The sequence below is a fragment of the Eleginops maclovinus genome, chromosome 21, assembly GCF_036324505.1.
Source record: "Eleginops maclovinus isolate JMC-PN-2008 ecotype Puerto Natales chromosome 21, JC_Emac_rtc_rv5, whole genome shotgun sequence".
Classification (NCBI taxonomy): Eukaryota; Metazoa; Chordata; class Actinopteri; order Perciformes; family Eleginopidae; genus Eleginops; species Eleginops maclovinus.
This window is the reverse complement of record NC_086369.1, coordinates 12203914-12223685: the sequence shown is the minus strand read 5'-3', so window position 1 is coordinate 12223685 and position 19772 is coordinate 12203914. Positions and strand designations below refer to the sequence as shown.

Below are 19772 nucleotides of genomic sequence, written 5' to 3'. Positions count from 1 at the left end.
CCAGACCTTGTGAATACTTAAGCAGATTGATTTAATCTCCTTTCTCGAGGCTGGGAGACTGCTAACTCCCTCATCCATTTGTAGAGACCTAAATGACCTAACCACCTGCCCACATTATACAGTGTAATCCTATTTATGCTATAATCCTACTGCTGTTTAAAAATATATATCTGCACATTTTATCTGAAAATTCAAAACACACATCATGCTGCTTTTCAGTGATAAAGATTTGTATAATATGCATAACTTCCAGTAGGAACAGGTATAGGAATACTGAATTAAATGAATATAGATGCAGCAAGTTGTAAAGAAAAACAAACACACCACCATGTCATTTGGAAGTTGTCAAATATATTTTAATAAGTTACAAAAGGGTTTGTTTTCATGTACCTGTTCTTTTACACTGAATTTTTGAACATTCTGTCAACCGTGTACATTACCATGAAAAACAGATACCATTTAAATAAATGATGCACTTCCTATTACTTACACAAAACGTGTAAGGTCTGGGTTATTGATTAAACATATGCAGTTGTAAAAACAGTGACAGCTTTGGCTATTAGGAAAATTCATGTTATATCAAAAGTAAGAAAGATAATGCCGCCATACAATCCATTGGCATTTCCAAAAGCTTTTCAGATCAGTGTAAGTTGACACCTTACAAGTTCAACGGTATAAAAACAGGTGGATGTATGCCCTTGCAACTGGTGCTTCATTACATTAGCAAATGACAATGCAGATACCCAGTACAGCATGTAACAAAAGCTCATTATATACAAACACTTTTAGCAAAATGATTAATTTTAACCTAAATGTAACAGTTGAAAACATTCTGACTCACAGTAGGTAGAAACACAACGAGTATTGATAAGTGCATCAAACTTTTTTTCAGTGTTCTGGCTACATGCACTGTTGTAACGACTCAAACATATTTTTTGGTATATAAACATACATAGTGATCCTGTAAGACCTTGGTACAAAATATTCAAACAAAAATGGAATTGCACAGTTTAAAAAAATAATTATAAATATTCTGACCAGGTGCCAGAGTGTACTGAGCAAGTGATTGGTAAATGAAATATTGGTGAATCACGTTCAAAAATATACAGCATTTTAAGTGCATCTAGTTTGTCTTTTAAGGACCAACAGAACTTTTCATTGTTCAAAGCGTGCTCGCAATCATGTGGATATTGTCATTTGAGCACTTTTTGTTTCGATCTCTGCTAGCCCCTGACTCTTAAGATGATCACACGAAATGAGCCTCTCGATGTTCTACCTCTTGGAGGCGTCTTGGCCTTAGTCTCTGGTATACTGGTTTGGCCTGGTTTGAGCCCAGTTCCTCAGGGCTAGAGCTGGGAGACATGGCTGCCTGCTCTGTGTCATTGTCTTCCTCAAGAGGTTCATCCACAGAAACCTCTATCTCAATCCCCAACTCCTCCTCCTCGTCATCATCCTCATCATCATCATCTTCTTCCTCTGCGCTGTTAGCTAGTGTACAGTTCTGCAGCTCTTTAGATTTGCTCCCTGATGGGGGCTTGTAGAAAGTCCCTGGGGGAGGCTGCAGAGTTCTTGGAGCCCTGAAAGCTGTTGTGACAGGGTTAAACTTGATTACATTGTCCTCCCTTCTTAAGATCCTGCTGGGTCGCACTGCAACAGTGTAAGGTCTATTAGGGAAAACAGTGCTTATAGTGGTCTCAGTAGTGTCAAGGGATAAAGATGATTTGGGCACAGAAGCCGATAAGTTGCTGGCATCCAGTTCTGTACTCTCTGTGGGCAAACTGGCCACAATTCTGACAGTTTTGGAGGCGACATCATGTTTGTACTGCTTGTCCCATGTCCTGCGTAACGTCTGGGTGTCAATAAATGTACTCCGGTAGTGTGTGCCCGACCGTGATGTTGTGTTCTCGGTTTCATCCACCTCTTCGATGGACTGGTCAAAGCTACCTCCTTTCTTTTCATCATGGTCAGTGCTGTTCCGGGTGTTTTTCTCATCTACTTGGCCTCGGTTGAGTATCCGTTCAGCTGGCAGGCTCACTGGCCGTGAAGAGAGTTTGTTGCGAGGCTGTCGAAGCTGGACCCTGGCGACGGCGACGTGCTGAGAACGACAGAGGCCTCTCTCACTGAGTTTCGGGGTCTCTGGGGAGCCTCGAGACAGAACCTCATTGAAGGCCTCCAAATCCACTTCATCAACTTTAAACAGAGAGATTGAGTAAGTAATGTGTTGTGGACTTTAGGAAATGCAGCCACAGCCCAGAGAAAGATTTTAACTCTGGAGTGATGTGGGCGAAACCATTATGCTTTCTATTGTACAATACATACCAGGTTCAAAGTCGCTTCCATTGAGCCTTGGCATGCTCTCCCCAACCTCAGCCAGTAAGTGGGCAGAAGGAATGATGGAAGAGTGCCTCTTATACACCTTAGAGCTCTGCTATAATAGTGAGATAGAGAAGAATGAGTTTAGAAAAACAAAGCATCAATATAGTTTTCAGGAGTGTGCTGTGTGTGATATTGATGTGAAATCTTAATACATGCTGTACGACTGTTTGCTAATTACCTCCTTAATGTCTCCCAGCGACTTTGAGTGCCTGCTCAGCTGCTCCTTCTCCTGGTGCATGAGGCGGTTTGGGGCATCAATCTCTATAGACGAGGTCCGACTCAGTGGACTGAGGGGGGTGTCAAAGATCATTTGGTAGTGTCTGATCAGCAGCTCCACAATGAGCGCCTGATACGGATAATCCACCAGAGAGGAAAGGGAAACTTCGGCATCTGCCTGCCTTGGTTTGACGAGTGTTGGGCCAAAGATGATACCCAGGTTACTGGCTGTCATCTTATTCTCATCGGACTGCTCTGTGACCCTGGAGAGAGGAAAGAGTGTTGCTTATAGATGTTGGCCTTTTTTTTGGTGAATAACCTTAGATTAGGCTGTAAATTCACATCTCTACTTGTAAAATCATCAATATAATAGTGCAGAAATGTACTTTATTGGTTATTTGACTGCCATACCGGTGCAGATGTTCTAGGAGGAACTGCAGTGTTCTGTAATGAGCTGGTGGCAGATGCCTCAGTAGGTCCTTGATCTTGAAGAGGACCCGGTTCAGATCCACGCTGACCTGGGGCTGGGTCACCGGGGTTGGACTGAGCCGAAATGCCTCCAGTTCTTCCACAATAATACTCTGGCTTTCCTTGGCCAAACCGATAAAGTCATTATAATAGCGGAACAGGATGAGAGGCTCTGGAAGCTGCATAGGGAGGTAAGAGGGGAAAAAGAACCATAAAAACAAATGAAACAAGGAAGTTAATAATAAACATAGGAAACTGAAAAATGGAGGTAAATACAAAAGTTGGACAGAATTACAAATGAGATAAGCACCAGAGGCATGAGAGGTGGGAGTTGTACCAAAAATAAACTAAGATAAATAAATACCACAACAGTGGTTTTGTTCTGCAGAGCACACTTTTAGCAATCTGATGTACAATACCCATTTCCTATTGAGTCAAGAAAAAAGGTTTTAAAAAGCAGCCCACCTGTCTCAGGTAGAGTTTGAGCACGTTGCTAATGTCGTGGGGATAAAGTTCCGAGAGCTCCACCAGGTCTTTGCCATTCTCAAATGCCTGGCAAAGCTTCTCTACCCGGGACTTGGCACCATTCACTCTGTAGATACCCTTCACAGCACAAAAACAAAATACATTTAACACAGGAAAATTAGATGCATGATCACTATGGTAAAACAGGGTAATCACTGCCGCAAAATATCAACAGGATACACCAGTAACCTAAACATCATGCAGTACATACATGCAAACTTGAGGTCAACAAATGTGAAGGGGGGACATAGAATTTACAAAACGACTTGCAAAGATGAATTATATTTACGACAGATTTTAATATTTTGAGTCCTAATTTGAAAGTGTTAAAGCACTGTGAGCAACATTAGCATACACTCTTCTCTCTCATGTTTGACTGCAAGTACCTTAATGTTGAGGGCTCTATTCTCAATCTCGGATGTACACTTCCGAATGATAAAGGGGATTCCATCTTGACTGTTCTTGGCTTGCTGTGTAAAGTCGATGCCAAAGAGGTGGAGCTTCCCCTGGAGCTTCTTATGGCCACACTGGATTGCCAGAGTTTCCAGGCATTTCTTGTGGCAGGCTAGCGAACACTGAAAAAATGTTGAGAAGTATGTCAATTATACAAGTTGAACATTTGTTTCTACACACTGAAGTTTAAAGACGGGGATCAAAACAGGATAGTTTTGACCCCTTCCTTAAATAAAGACCCAAAAAAACAACAAGGAAAGCTTCATGTCTGGAAACCATTTGAACCAATGCCATGGAATCATGCCAATAAACTGTAGAGGTTAATCCTAATCCTAATTTATTGTCAGTGTGTTAACCGCCATCATTACATAACCTTAAAAAAACAGACTGTTGAATTACTGTTTTTGTAGGACTGGTGTATCTAATAAATATGGAAAGAAACTGGATCTAAAATAAACACGGGGCACAGGCGACTGTGTGAAGATGAACAAAAGGTCTTCAGTTTCCACAGCCCTTTTCCCACTGAGACCAGTTGGTGGATTTGGTCTGTGGGGAGAGCCTGTGGCCAGTTTCTCCTGAGGGAAGCTGAGATCTTTTTTTTGTTAGATGTTTTGCTCACCATGAGTGACAAAGATGCCATTGTGAAACTTTGGCAATGTTCATTTAGAACGTGTAATATTCTGAATGTTGTGGACTCACTACATTTAGTGAAGGTCCAAAAAGAGGCCCTCCGTTGGTGTTTTGTTCTATTAGTTCTTAAACTAAATGAAAAGAAAAGAAACCAGGGTTACCTCCTCACACTCGGCTCCTTGAAACACCACCAGGCTGTCACACTCACGACACTTGGATGGCGCTCTAAGCTTCCTGAGCTTGTGACTTTGAGCAGCTTTGGACATCTGGGTGTTTCTAAATGGACCTGGGGAGCTGGCTGTTTCGATTGTCATCTCACTTAAACCTGCAGAGTGGAGGGACACAAAGAAGAAATGAAGGAAAAACAGTAATTATTGAAGCTTCGATCGTTCCTTCTTGCATTTACTGTAGCAAATACATTTGAATCCTGCTAAAAAATGAGTTCATTCTCCTACAGAAAATGAGAATGAAATGCTGGAAAAAGTAAATTTATGTAGCATAAATTTGAAGATTATCTCAAGAATTAGATTAGATAAATTTCCCAAGATTGCCCAAATGGGGACCAATAAAGGAAATCTTATCTCATCTAATCTAAGAATTAACAAAGAGAGAAAAAGATAGATAATCAGTTGATCATTGCATAAAATGTTCAAGAAGTTGACTCACCGTTATCTGAGGGGGAAGGAGGCTCCCTGTCATCCAGGTCATCAGCAGACGACATGGTGCCGGTGGAGGGGGTTCTGGGTAATCTCCTCTTGAAGTCTCCTGAGCAGTAAGGCATGACACACCAGTAAGTCCACATCTTCTATTCAGGTCAATTCTATTCTATTCTCCTGTTTTTGTCTCCTGTGGTGTGACTGAGCAGCACTGAACCCTGGACCGGACACCTTCCTGAATTTAAAGCGCTACCTAAAAGGTGTGGCCAACTTCATGCCATTGATAATCAAATACCAGTAAGGGATTGTGGGTGATGAGCACCTCCATCGAATCTAGAGTTTTTTTCACTAGGCCCCGTTACTAAAATAATGTTGTAGATTTTCTAATGGTCCAAATAAGTAGGCTCATCAGGGATTAACTGTTACACCATTTACACTCTGGGGGTTGTATGTATGGTTGGTGAGTGGGGGTACTTTAGATTAACATGACTAATATTGACAACCTACCATCCATTCCTAGCCTAGGACAGCACTGATCTTCCTGCTAAACATGAAACAAATCCTTAAACTGAAACTGAAATAACTCATATAGACAAGCAAATATTGAATAGTATATGCCTTATATGGGATCCATCTAAATGTATTTATTTGAAAAAAATCTACCGTGCAAACATTTAGCTAATGTTTAGGAAGGACATTTTGGGAAATTACATTACGACACATATGTACTTATGCAGAGCAACAGAAGAAAAATAAACCTGCACCAAAACTACTGCATTTGTTTTTCTTGTAGACCCATAGAGTAGCATAATGTTCAACAAGAGGCGACCGTGTCAGAGGTTGCTAGGCCACTTGATTCTAAGATAACACAACACTAAAGTTGGTTGAACATCAAGTCCATAGAAAAATAAATGCCTGCGAGCCCCGGAGGCACTTAAGGTATTCAGCGCTGAGGAATGCCTCTCCTCTCTACCGTCTGCGATGTGTGGTGTCTTTGTCAATGACAGCAGACGGATACACCTGATATTTAGAACTGTGTGTTGTGAAACAACTCGGCTTTCTTGGCTGGGTAGCAATCAAAACAGCTTGACAGGAAATGTCTTGTAATTTCACGACAACAAGAAACCCAAGCGCATTTTTCAATCTAGTGTATGCAAATATGTTTGGATGGCTTTTTATAAAACACTTTGACAATTTAAAAACACCTTTCAGTTTAACTTGAAAAAATTAACCCTTAATTCCACTTTTAGCAAAGATAATATGACTGGCTGTGGATAATGAACTCGTAAACTGTGGCTGGTTTCCTGATCTGCCCTACCTGGGCTTGCAGTGGGGGAGTCCATAGACCGGGACTCACTGCTCCCTCCAGCACTCTCTGAGTCACTGCACATCCCTCCACCCTGACTGGCTGAGGCCCAAGGACGAAATGAGGCCTGAATCCGCAGAGCTGGATAAAAGCATAGAACAATTTAGAAGGCTGAGTATTACAGACCGCTCTATAAAACTGTAACTAACAATTCTGTCAATGACATACTAAACATAAAAGAGAAGTGTTACTGATATGTTGTTTGCAAGTAAATACATAGATTACTAAATCAACCTTGTAATCAAAGTCATAACTGGGCTTATTTAAGTGGGTTTTCATGTATATAAACCTAAACGATCCAGTCTTCTGGTTTCAGGCTAGAATCGTTCATTTCTTTATCAAAAGGGACCACAAAAATAATATGATTTGACTTGAATCTCTGAAACACATTTACTGACATACATTGTGCAAATACCACGAAATTGTAGAGTAATAGCCAATTGAGACTCATCAACCTTTATTTTATTTACTTTCTATTGGGCTTACTACTGCTATCTTTTCACCTTAATGGGCCTACATGCACTTATGAGCCTAGAGCTGCCAAAGAAAATCCAATTTAGAAAAGAAAACAAAAAGGGGGATAACACAAAGCAAGGTTTAATGTACCATCAGTGCTGCTGTTGGAGCGCTTTTCTGTGATCTTGGCATGTTGGGGAGTGATGGGACTTTCTACTTCATCTGCACCAATGATGTCAGAGGTCACAGATACCTGAGACAGGTTACTGTGGGACGAATGGCTGCCACTCAGCGAGCGCTTGTTGAAAAGCATCCTAGGGAGAAAAAAGACAGAATAAAAATAATGAGGCTGTAACTGAAAGGTTTTCCAGACTGACATCATTGATCAGGATGTTAACTCATAGAGGTATCTAAAAACCTGTTTTTAGTTGAGATGTTCTTCATGTTCATTGTTACTAATAACGGAGATGAGAACATTAAATAGTGAGATTTATGTCGAACAATAACCTTTGTTTTGAAATGATATCTGCGTCTGTAATTCACCACGCAGAAAAAATAACTCCCAATTCCGGCAGGACTTAACAGACGCTTGAATAATCATGAGATCATCCCAACCCACGTCACCATCAAAGAGAGCAATTCATTTGAGTTTAACGATGATTAACTGAAAGCCTTGTAAATGGAAACCCATGCCAACCATTGTTAACAAAAGTGTCCTAATGTATCTCACAAGACAAAGTATGGGGCTATATTTAACCTTTTGAAAACCAATGCTGAGGTGTGTGTCCCTAAGTTTCATTTCCTATCTCTCCCAAGCTGAGTTCTTTTGATCAGAGGAATCAGGGTAGAGGTCGGGGGGAGGGGGGTCGAAAGAAGAACAAAGCATTCTCTTATTTCCATCTGTCTGTTTGTGTGTTTCTGCAAATCTGTGTCAACAAAAAATTCCTCATCAATAAAACCACCTTTTCTGACCAAAGCAGGATAACTCAAATGTGAAATCACAGCAATGTCTCCATGTCAGTCGGAAACAGTATGGATTTCAAGCTATGTAAATCATTCCCAGAGGTTAAGTGCAACTGGTGGAAAGCCCACTGCCCCAGCCCCTCTCTCCCGTGACCACAGTCATTTCCGCAGGAAGCCACCGTCAACCCAATTGTTTTCAGCTTTCCAAAACAAGCTTTCTCACTAAATCACTCCACCGCTCACCACTGGGGTCTAACAGTAAGCAAAGACTATTACAGATGACTCAATTTCCCTCCATCTACAACTATTTGTGTACCATAAATAAACAAGCATGTTCAAACAGAACCCTATGAAGCAGGCTTTAGGCTGTTGATATAATACAAAAATTGTGAAAACATGTAACCGTGTAACAACACTACATGTGGAGGGACTGAAATATTTTCAAATAAAAAAGATATGGAACGGCTATGAAGACGGAGAATCACTTGGGAACATTTTATTGGTATAAAAAGACCAGTAATCCTTTATAATATCTGAGAAAGGAACCATAAACACCAATAACCAAGAGGGCTGACGTGGTTAAATTTAGTCAAACCCTCTATAGTAAGCATCAAGTGACAGGCACACCCATCTAATCATTTGCTTTAGGCAAAAATCATTAACTGTACATATTTATTTTCTCTGATTAATGTGAAATGTAATCTCATGTTTTGACACCATGTCATTAAATAAGTGTGTTTTTGACAGGAACGTCTCGATGTCTCACCCTGTGTTTTGTGTGACAGCTGAATCAAACGAGTGGGACTCCAGGCGAGGCCCATCAGTAGGTAGACTCCTGACAAAGTCGATATAGCGTTGGCCAGGCTCGTAAAGTTTGGCGTTTTCACACAGACTCTGGTGGTTAACAGGCAGGGATACGACCTGGGCTTGCTGAAGCTGGAACCAATTGACCGTCATCTGAAACAAGGAGCAAGCGACATCAACCGGGGAATCCTAATTTAAGTGGGTCCACATTTAAAATTAACACGTAGAATGGAACTTACAGCCTTGAGGGTGAGGTCACACTGGGAGACCATCTCTCGTATCTGAGTGATGATCTCACTCTTGTTGTTGGCCAGATCGACTCTCTTGTCCCCAACATCAATCTGACACGCTTTGCAGTGCTCCCTTGCTTCCTCAGCCTGATGAAAAAAGGGAGAAAATGCATTTCTCGCTCTGATCACAATTTAAACCTGGATTAAGTTTAGATATATCTGCTGTAAACCACTTGGTCTGACGTTGATGAACCAAGATTGAAGCGCAAGAGATGATCTGCCATCGATAGTGTTACTGGAGAGAAATCCCCTTATGTTTATTTATTTGATGAACAAATAATACGATTATTGTCATTTGTCTGGACCGGATTCCTGTGTGTGTTTTTTTTGTAATTTATAAAAAGGCAAGCTACAGTTTAATTGACTGTATGCAGTTTGACTAGGGAGCCTGCTTTGTGGCTATGGTATACATTTTTGATTCTGACCCAGAATCCTTTTTACACCTTCTCTGTCTTTCATTACTTTCAATGTCCAATAAATGTCCAAAGAGTATAGAAACCCAGGATTATGTTCAGGGCCAACAGAAATATATAATGTACCACTAAGAAAGAGCTACAGGCCCGAGTGAGGTGATGTACCTTCTGCAGGGCCTCCTCCTCCAGCCTCCGCCTCTTCTCTAGCTGTTTGGCTGTGGCTGCTCCTCCTCCACCTACGATGTGCTCCTCCTCCAGGCGGCTAGTGGACACCTTGGCTTTCTCGTACTCTTCATGCCGCTGGGCCTGCAGCAGCCGAGCCTTCCTCAGAGCACTGTCTGCCTCATTCTGTAGACACGCACACATTTAGTTCATAGTACACATGCAAACAAACATAATACCATGCATACTGCACATACAGACTCTGATAACAGTCGAGTGGCTGACCTTGTCTTTTCTTTTCTTTCTTACAATGCATCTCAAAAATACCATCCGTCCAATAATGCTAACATAAACCTGTTATGAAATCCTCTTTCAACTAAAAAACGAATATGAAATAATGACTTAACAACCATTAAAGATAAGTATTTCAAGATGTGGAAGCTTAACTATTGGAACTTAACATTAAAACTTAATATTCATTGATTTGTAAATTTCATATCATTTACTTTTGGGGTGTTTTCTGTTGTTAGCTTAGCATTATTTTTCTGTCAAAGGTCAGAAAATAATTATTGTCCTGGTTTACTGAATGCAAAAAAAAGCATTTGTTTTCTTTGCATGCATATATTAAGCACAGGCATTTCAAGAGCACCCTTGAACCGGGGCCCCAGGTCAGTAAACATCTTTAGATTCTGTGTGCATCTGTGTGTGGCCCTCCACAGAATGCAGCCCTTCTGGCAATAGACTCACCATTTTCTTTTGCTCTCTTTGCCACTGCTCCTTGACCTCTTTTCGTAGTTTGTCCAGCTCATTCTTTCTGGCCTGGAGAGGCTGGAAAGAAATGAATAAACCCCCACACCACACACAGTCAGTAAGTCCTCTTGTCTCCATTATACAACCAAAGTCCCAGTTCAGAAGTGCATCGGTTTGATTACCTGTATGAATTTGTTGCTTTGGAGTACTGCTGCGGTGTGAAGTACCAGCTGGCTGTATTCGATGTCATTTTTGAAAGCGGTTGTGTATATCTCACGGAAGGGCATGAATTCCTTAAATGAGAAGAGAATGTTTTATTGTCAGTCCCTTTCAGCCAAAATGTGGCAGCACATTTTCTGTGAGTGCAAGAAGTCAGCTGCAAAATCTGCTCACCTGTTGACTTGCAAGCGTCTTGGCAGATTCAGCCATTTTGGCGTAACTCTTTGCACACTCAATATCTGAAAACAGTCAAAACTTAGGTTAAATATACCAGAATACAGTGCGCTCAGTGTATCAGCTGTTCAATCTTCCTTAAAAACAACAGTAACTAAAAACAATTTAAGCATTTTCTCATTAAATCACACAATGTCCTTGTGCCATGAGAGAAATCTATAAAATGAATCAGTAGATAAAGCATTAACCAAAGTAAATGTGTTAAACAGTCAGCATGTATGTTTGCCTGATAACAAATGTACTGTACAGCTTGACTGAGTGCTTTGTGTCACTGTGTTGACTGGAACCATTCATTAACCAGATCCACAAACAAAGCTTTCACACCGTACACTCAACCTTGAGCCTGTATAAGCCTTCATTGTTTGAGGTCCAGCTCAGGTTTTTAAGAACAAATTCTCAGGAAATAGGCGCTCTAATTAATCCTAATCACAGCATTTTGGACTTATTATTATTGGGAAATGTTTAGCCACCTTCTATCCCAGGTCAGCTTTCACAACCCAGGAAAATAAATAAGTAATAAATAAAAAATCATTGTAAAAGTTTGTGTTCAATAAGGCGACATAAGGACTAAATGGAACATTTTTGAAAGGAAATTTTTTTTTCCCCAATCATTGGTTTAATTATTCATAACAATGACCAACCCGTTGTTTTTTTAAAACCACCAATGTGCATGACCTGTACAACAAAACATCTCTTTAAGATTCCTCGACATGACTAACCAGAAGTATGTCATGAAGTACTCAAGTTAAGTACACGGTCCATGACACTTAAGACCTGACAGCTGACTTTTGTCAGCGTGATGGGTGCTAATAATGTGCTTCCTCCCCTACATGTCAGAAATGCTGTACCACAACTCACCCACACTGAGACGCTTCTCCACCCACGCCAGCAGCTCTTTGGTGTACTTGGACCAGGCCTTGGCGTAGAGCAAAGCTGACTCCACCCCGCTGTCCTGTCGTTGCAGTGTCCTGTCCACTTCTTCTGCCCGAACCGGCAGAGAGAGCCCTGTAAAAAAAAAAAAAGTGATCAAACAACCCCCATGCATCAGGCTAATCCGCCCTGCTGGATGTGCTACAAACATTAGTTATCATCTGTACCTGTGAGTCAGAGGAGAAAAGCCCACGCTGACCCTGCGGTATTAGCTAATACCACTTGAGGATAGGTAATGCTGACAGTAGACTAATTGCTGGGTGTATTAATAAGTTGTTGAAGTGGGATGACTGGTAATCAAGGCTTTAAAGCAAGTTATGCTCTTATTTCATAACCCTACAATGGCAGTTACAGAGCAGCAACAGTAGATCAGCTTCGATTGATTTGTATATCCGTTTTTTATCAAAATCCTGCCAGCATTAGGTTGCCCTCACACTTTCACCGAGCAACAACAGAGTACAGTAGCTGTGTGTTAAAGAGATCCGTCTCACCTGGCGGATCATCTTTCTCAGGACCGGATCCTCCAGATTCCACAGAGAGGTTCTCAAAAGACTGAAAAACAGACAGATGAAAAAAATGATCCACAATGGGAAGGTGGGAAGGCATTTCCTACTTGAAGCACAGTCACATTGCTACTTAAAACATGCCTTATCGGAACCTTGACTTCCTCTTTAGAGCTGTTTAGAAATCTTCAGCCGGAAAACAGCAATTCATAGCATCAATTCATCATCTGCAGGAACCATTTTCGGAACATGCGTCAAACAGCAAGCGCTCACTTAACCCCTGAACTCTCCTGGGTAATTTTGAACATTTAGTTTTCAGGGGATGAAGGCCACATCCTGCCGTTAATAGTACAGCCAAAGGAATAACAATACATTTATTTTTAAGTATGGGGGCTTCATAAATATTCCAATACCAGCGCTTTGATTTTTGATGCCTAGTGGAGTTCTCGAAGGTGGTTAGTGCCGATTCGATGACGCATCATTTGTTTGGTTGTGATGATGGACACAACACAACATAGATATTGTACTTTTCTTACCCTGCTTCTTTTAGTTAGGGGGAGCCCCAACACTGATCCATTCTCTACATCTCCCATAAGGAAGTCAGACACTCTGCAGGGAAACAGAAACACAAATTAATAAACTGGATCGGAAGACGTGGAATTGATCAGAGAAATCATCAAGGAATATGTAAATGCTTTAGTTTTAAGAGATAACTTAAATAATGGTCTAAATAAATGCAGCAAAGGCCAAGATGTACTGAGTTTTATTCTCCAGCATAGGTCAAGCTTTTTGGTCTAAAGCAGTGCCCATTTCACTTAATATGGCAAACTTACAACACATGTGTTACCCTGGTATTTACACAGAAATATATGTAGTGCTTCATGTATTATCTGGTTCCATCTGCCTTTTTTTGGTTGGCTATTTTAAGTTTGATCTTTTTCCATTTTACCTCTATTGTTTTTTGTGACTATGGTCCTTTATTTCAGCTTTTATGCTCCTCTTTATTTTCTGCTTACAATGTGCTATATAAACACCATGTGATTAGCATTACAGAAGTGAAATGAGCCATGGAATTTTAAATCACAGTTATTAGATTATACTTACACATTGCCAAAGGTGAACGCCAATGTGTCAATAGCAGTGTAGATCTCTCCGAAAAGCTTCTGTTTGTTTTCGTCGTTCACCTCCTTAAAGTTCACCCCTGTCAAAAAGTGAATAAGAAGGACTGAGTAGGAGCAAACCTAAACCCATCATTCTGGAGACGTCCTGCACCAGCACCATTGATGTAGCCGTGTCTGAGCTATGATCTGCATGGTGTGACTCATCCTCCTGTGCATGAGTCAAGTATGGAGTCAGTGAAAATGTATTTTGAGTCATGCTGTGCTCTTCAAAACACACTGGGAGCTAATTAACTTCATATCTCAAATGCGCAGAGATTTTAAAATGAAAGGTTCCCTTGCCGACATCCAAAATCGACGTTGTGACTTAAATCAGAACAGATAAGCAAAGACTGCATGTGTATATATTTGGCTGTAATCTGCAAAGGCAGTAGTTTCCTGCTTTCAGTTTAAACACAGTGATGACTGAGGACAGAAAGGGGGAAAAACACCAGAGTAAATGCGGCTGTAATCAGTCTTCACAATAAACTTCCTGTCCTGACTGAGCAAAGAGAAAATAAACTTGGAGAGAGATGCTCAGAAAATGAGCCTAAACACCAAGCAATAAATCAGTGATGTCACAGACCATTCCGCTGCCTCCATGATTTCCTCAGTCTTTCCTTTCCATTAGAACAATGGGGATCTCTCGAGTTCAAAGACTCACAGGGCAGACATTTTAAATAGAACATCCACTGTGTTTAGTTATCTTCATTAAGCTTAGCATAGACTTTTTTTGAAAAGTTTATTTTGTGATCCCTAAAAAAACTCAAGCTGGGAAGATTAAACCTTCAACTTGTCTTGAATACTTTCCTAAATCCTTGAGGTAAACTTTAAACAGTATCTTGCAATCATAAATCTTTAGCCAAGTCCTTGAAAGTTGAAAGGCATCCAACTACTGTACCAACGCCTTCCAAATACTAAGATTCTTCCTCAGTAGCTTTCAGATATTTTGGAAAGAGTTGTCCTAGAAGTATATTGTGCCAATAATTGACAAACTACCAAATACTCACCTCACAAGTTCCTAATATTTTCAGTTAAAGCTTAGCCGTCTTGATAACTCAACAGTACACCGTAATGTGAGGTGACGTTTCGGTCCAAACACCCAAAAGATGCAACCACACAAGTTATTTTTAAATTGGGTCCAATAGCATGTTCCTCTATCCAGCAAAAAGGTCACTCAACAAAAACAAATCCAACGTAAACAAATTCTTCTCTCAGTCACAGGCTCAGGAAGTGTTAGGATTCTGTCAGAAAGAAGCAAAAGTGATCCAAAAAGGGGTCCGGTGTCCATGGGGCCCTGGGAGCCTCTGTCGATCCCAGGACAGCTACTGTAGCCACCACTATTCGAATCACAGAGCTCTCTTTTGCCGTTACATCTCCTCTTTGGTCCAACCCCTACCCCCAACAGGACATCCTGAGGCTTGCTGGAATACAATGCCACTACTCGCTTAGGCCCCAACCAGTGGTCCAATCGTGGAAGTTACATCATCGTGGAAAAATGGTATTGTTTCAATGGAAATGCACAACACTCTTGAAACACGTCAGCTGCAAGGTTTATGCAAAACTCAGGTCTAGGAGGAACTTTTTCTCAAATAAAGAATAATTTTAGGATGTACCAACTACACTTATGAATCGATATGATGTGTCCCAGGGTAGAGGAAGTGACAAAACTCTGTATGAACATCTATTTCCTCAAGCTTTTATACCTTGGAATGTGATTCACATGGTTCTCTTATACGTCTAAGAGAATCCTTGCTGTTGATCTTTTTTTAGCATTCAAATCACGACCAGAACAAAGAAAACCCCAAGATCAAATGACTGTCCTCCATTAATGTCAGCATAAGCTCATTTTACATCTTCAGGTAAAATCAGCAGCTTTGATAGCTGATAGTGACAAATATTGGTGTGCACAGCTGATATCACCTTGTCACTGTGTGAGGGTCAAGATTAGAATTGAGCTGTGCTGGCCACCTAGTGGCACTAAAGATAATAGCAAGCATCACTGCACATAGTTATAGGAAGACTAAATAATCATAGCTACTGTAAATGCTAGACCTGTTAACAATGTTTGCCATTTATCATTCACACCTGTTTTGAGATAGCACTTTCAAAAGGGTCCTTTAACCAGTGCTATTAATAAGACAGAATAAGAACTTAAAACCTTCACCAAATCAAAGGCGTCAGTAGTACCTTCATTATCAAATCGAAGGCATTCTAATAAAAAAACATCTTCCTTTGTTGCTCTATTTTACACCAACATGATTAAATGCCACAGAAATAATCAGGTTCTTGCCATAGCTTGATTTGCATTCACCCGATAGTTGTGTTATGGCATACATGTCTACACACAGCCATGTATTTGAGGACTAATCCCAATTTTGCCTTGAAGGTGCACATTCATACACAGAGCATCTTCAGGTTTTTTTTCTCTTCAACATGTCACTAGTCCTTCTTAAGTGAAAGCTTTTCAAAGAGCTAGGCAGCCCCTCTGTGCCCCTCTTTGCCTCTCTTTGCAATGCAAATTGAGACGAGGTATACTCAAGGGATTCTTGTGTGGCAGCCAAGTTAAGAATTGACCTGCATGCCAGATCATAATCTCAGAAAATGAGAGATTGAATAGGATTCCTCTGTGTAGTTCCCTCTGGACTGGCAGACAAAGCACAAAGGACACCCGCTTCTCTCTGCTTCTTGAATCATGTATCTGACTCCCAAATATAATTTTCTTACTCTCTGTATGGGGTTTGAAACACATGCTGCTGCTTTCTAAGCATTTGACTGACTTCTGAAGGACTGCATTGCTTTGAAGCTTTAAGAGAAATATTCCGAAACATTCCCTGGGAAGTTCTTTTTAAGACTTGTATTGGAAAAGACAGTGTGAGAGAGAGGACATGCATCCAGGAGAGAAAAAAACCTCCACGGAAAAGGGGGGATTAGATAAGAAGAGACAGAAAACAGACCAAAGGAAGAGTGGAGGAGTGGCTGGTATGTTTTACAGGAAAGCAGTGTGTGTGTGTGTGTGTGTGTGTGTGTGTGTGTGTGTGTGTGTGTGTGTGTGTGTGTGTGTGTGTGTGTGTGTGTGTGTGTGTGTGTGTGTGTGTGTGTGTGTGTGTGTCAGTTTAAGGAAGATCTGCTCATCATCGCTCACCTTTGACCGTGGCGATGACGGTTCCTGCTGTACTGAGGATGTCCACCGAGTTGAGGCTCTGGTGTTTGCTGATAATAGCCTTCAGGACTCGCAGCAACTCCCCGAGACGTTCGTGCACCGCATGATGGAGGCAGTCCTGGTGCTCTGAAAAGTTATAAACAGTACAAACTGATTTTCATGTATGTTGCATTTATTCCATGTTTTAATAAGCACAGATTGGCTGTATTGTGGAGACGAAGGATCATTAACAACATCATGGAGCTGAAGTCACAATGTAATAAGAGATATTTTATTAGATCTAGATTATAAACTATCTGTTGTACATATACACAACATGCTGTTGTACATATTATTGTTGTTTCCCAACACCATTTGATGATAAGAATTGTGTCTTGAGCCTGATAAAACATTTATTAGGGGACTGAAGCACAGCAATGTATCGTCTGCTTTTAAACCTGAGCAAAATACATATTAAACCCAGCTTTATAAAAAATCTTCCTGCTTTACGAGAATCATGCAACCTCATTGGAAAAAAAGTATTACTCAATGACATTCCAGCCTTGTTGGTTGAAAGAGTGACCATGGCAGCCACGTCAGACTACTGTCTGTCTAGGCAACTGCACCATAAAGCAGAGACGGTGAAGGGATTGCACACAACTCAGCAAACCTACACATAAAAGAGTGCTGACCTGAAAGCCCAGTGCATAACTAAACATAACTTACTATCCTCTTTCTGCAATCAGCAGTACGTTAGTCAGTTAACCAAAGAAAACCTGGTATGTCAGGTATGTGGTTTTATGTACAAGAGGTGACTTTACTAACATTGAGTCACGGCCATTAACAAAAGGGACAAAACGCACTTTGCTATCAGGTAACATCTTGACATTGTTGAGGAATGAGGTCATGAAGAACAACAAATAAATGATTACCTGAGTTATGGTGAAAGGATTTTTTTTTACTACTACTAAATGTTAGTGTTATGGGATATTGTGAAAGGGTTCTGACAGAGCTAGAATGACTCACTTAACAAAGATGACTCATACAAGAGTGAAAGGGGACATACTCAAAAATGACACACAATATTGGCAATTTGACTAAAATATGTTCCTGTCCTAAACTGTAATCACAATAAATACATAGTAGGCTGCTTGGCTCAGGTTGTGTTGATGTTTAAATGTGATTATTATATTCACATGCGAAAATTAGGCAATATCCTCTTTAACAAAGACACACACACACACACACACACACACACACACACACACACACACACACACACACACACACACACACACACACACACACACACACACACACACACACACACACACACACACACACACACACACACACACACACACACACACACACACACACACACACACACACACACACACACACACACACACAAAGAATGGAACAGGCTGTCAAAGCCACATTTTGTGCTGACGATCACCCCTGGATTACCCCTTCATGAAAGGGGGATCAGAAAGACTTTAGCTGTCTCCCATTTTTTCTTTTATTCATTAGGCCTCTTTTTGGAGAGGGACAAATAGTGCCGCCAGTGGGGCTAATAATGGTGGGACTGTGTGACAATGCTTATCTGAGTCCTGACCCGGAAATCCAGCCAACTGACCAGAGAGTGACAGGTTGACGTTGCCCAACAGGTCACAACAATAATCACACAAAATGGTATGAAGAAGACAATTCCCTCGGTAACTGTAAAGAAGAAGCTATAGAATGTCCAAGCCTCAATTGGCCGACTCCGTTTTCTCTTAATGAATGAGACACAACATTCATTATGTGCCAAATGGCCTTACTTTACTGATGACTTCAATGCAGCTAATCAGCACACCCTACAAATCAACAATGAACCACTTAACATAAACCCTGAGAGTTGAGTGATTGACTAAAAGGGGCAACCCAGGGAAACAACACTGAAAGTAAGTCACAAGGCAATTCCAGGTGAACATCAAGCACTTGTGAAATCTCCACACACAAACCTGGTAAAACTGACTGCTTGAAATCCCAGGACACACCTAAATGATTACATAAGACAAGCAACAAATCCCAGACAATTCCACTACCACATGAACTACTCCATGCCAACACGCCCTGTTGCTTCTAGCTTGCCAAAAGCTTCAGGACCTGGAGAGTGCTATCCTTCACCATAGCAACCCTTTTAATCCATCTTCATCAAATGTCAGGCACAGTTCCTTCTATTGCCAAGGATCTAGTGTTTTTTGATGATGAAAGCTTCTCAGCCTTTTATTTCTGCTGCCCAAATCCCCACGAGGCAGGAAAAGAGCCAGCGGTGTGCTCCTGGCGGAACTCACCTCAAACTGACTCAATACTTCTGTATAATCAAAGCACATGGGTAAAGAGGGGGTTATTATCTTTGTTGGTCGTCTGGATTACTATACAAGATGAAAATGGCTGTATTCATCAGCCCTGAGTTAACTCCTAAAGGAGAAAGATGGTGCTAAGTCATTTCGGTCACATCATCAAGATCGAGTTAATGCAACAACAAAAAAAATCACCAGTATTTTAGATTTAAGAAATATATAAAATATAACCATTAACTATATGTTTTGCATTAACTGTGAACATGAACCCTGACCCACTATCATTTGATAAGGGTCAACGTTTATAATGAACTGCTTCAATTCTTACTCCCCTAATTGGTCCTGGTCAGTTTAGATCCCATTTATGGACATAATCCTTTCAATGACAAAATACACACATTGGTCTAAATCATCCCTACACAGGCTATACACCCCATTCATCGACAGAGTAACTGAATTGAAAGTCTTGGATGCATCAAGCTTGGGCATGCTAGAGGTTTATTAAGGACAAGCCTAAACCATGAATGCCCACGAGACAGAGGGTCTTCCTTTGCAAAGCTCCACGGGCTTCAGTCTTCAATGGAGGTTGTGTGGCCTATTGGACCATCCTAAATGGAGGCTAATTAGCAAGACATTATGGTTGCGTCCACCAGCCCAGCAGGACCAAGGATAATGTACAGAGACTGATTATTTAACCCCTCAACTGCCATT

At 40.9% G+C, this 19772-nt stretch overlaps 1 protein-coding gene across 2 annotated transcripts in view; it reads right to left on the bottom strand.

The window, feature by feature from the left end:
- Nucleotides 1–331: 331 nt before the first annotated feature.
- Nucleotides 332–19772, bottom strand: part of arhgap29a (Rho GTPase activating protein 29a) — a 31422-nt gene continuing 11981 nt past the window's right edge. The window contains exons 3-23 of one of the 2 annotated variants that reach the window (XM_063912567.1): nt 16717–16860; nt 13519–13615; nt 12951–13023; nt 12403–12463; nt 11840–11986; nt 10922–10986; nt 10711–10821; nt 10526–10606; nt 9782–9964; nt 9153–9290; nt 8876–9066; nt 7297–7460; nt 6643–6771; nt 5335–5433; nt 4830–4993; nt 3972–4160; nt 3526–3663; nt 3004–3239; nt 2555–2855; nt 2320–2428; nt 332–2190 (exon numbers count right to left, since the gene is read on the bottom strand). In XM_063912567.1, the coding sequence (XP_063768637.1) occupies nt 1247–2190; nt 2320–2428; nt 2555–2855; nt 3004–3239; nt 3526–3663; nt 3972–4160; nt 4830–4993; nt 5335–5433; nt 6643–6771; nt 7297–7460; nt 8876–9066; nt 9153–9290; nt 9782–9964; nt 10526–10606; nt 10711–10821; nt 10922–10986; nt 11840–11986; nt 12403–12463; nt 12951–13023; nt 13519–13615; nt 16717–16860 (3764 nt within the window). In that variant the 3' untranslated portion in view covers nt 332–1246. Of the gene's footprint in view, nt 2191–2319; nt 2429–2554; nt 2856–3003; nt 3240–3525; nt 3664–3971; nt 4161–4829; nt 4994–5334; nt 5434–6642; nt 6772–7296; nt 7461–8875; nt 9067–9152; nt 9291–9781; nt 9965–10525; nt 10607–10710; nt 10822–10921; nt 10987–11839; nt 11987–12402; nt 12464–12950; nt 13024–13518; nt 13616–14581; nt 14924–16716; nt 16861–19772 lie in introns of those variants that run through there. The other variant, XM_063912568.1, reaches the window with a different exon arrangement.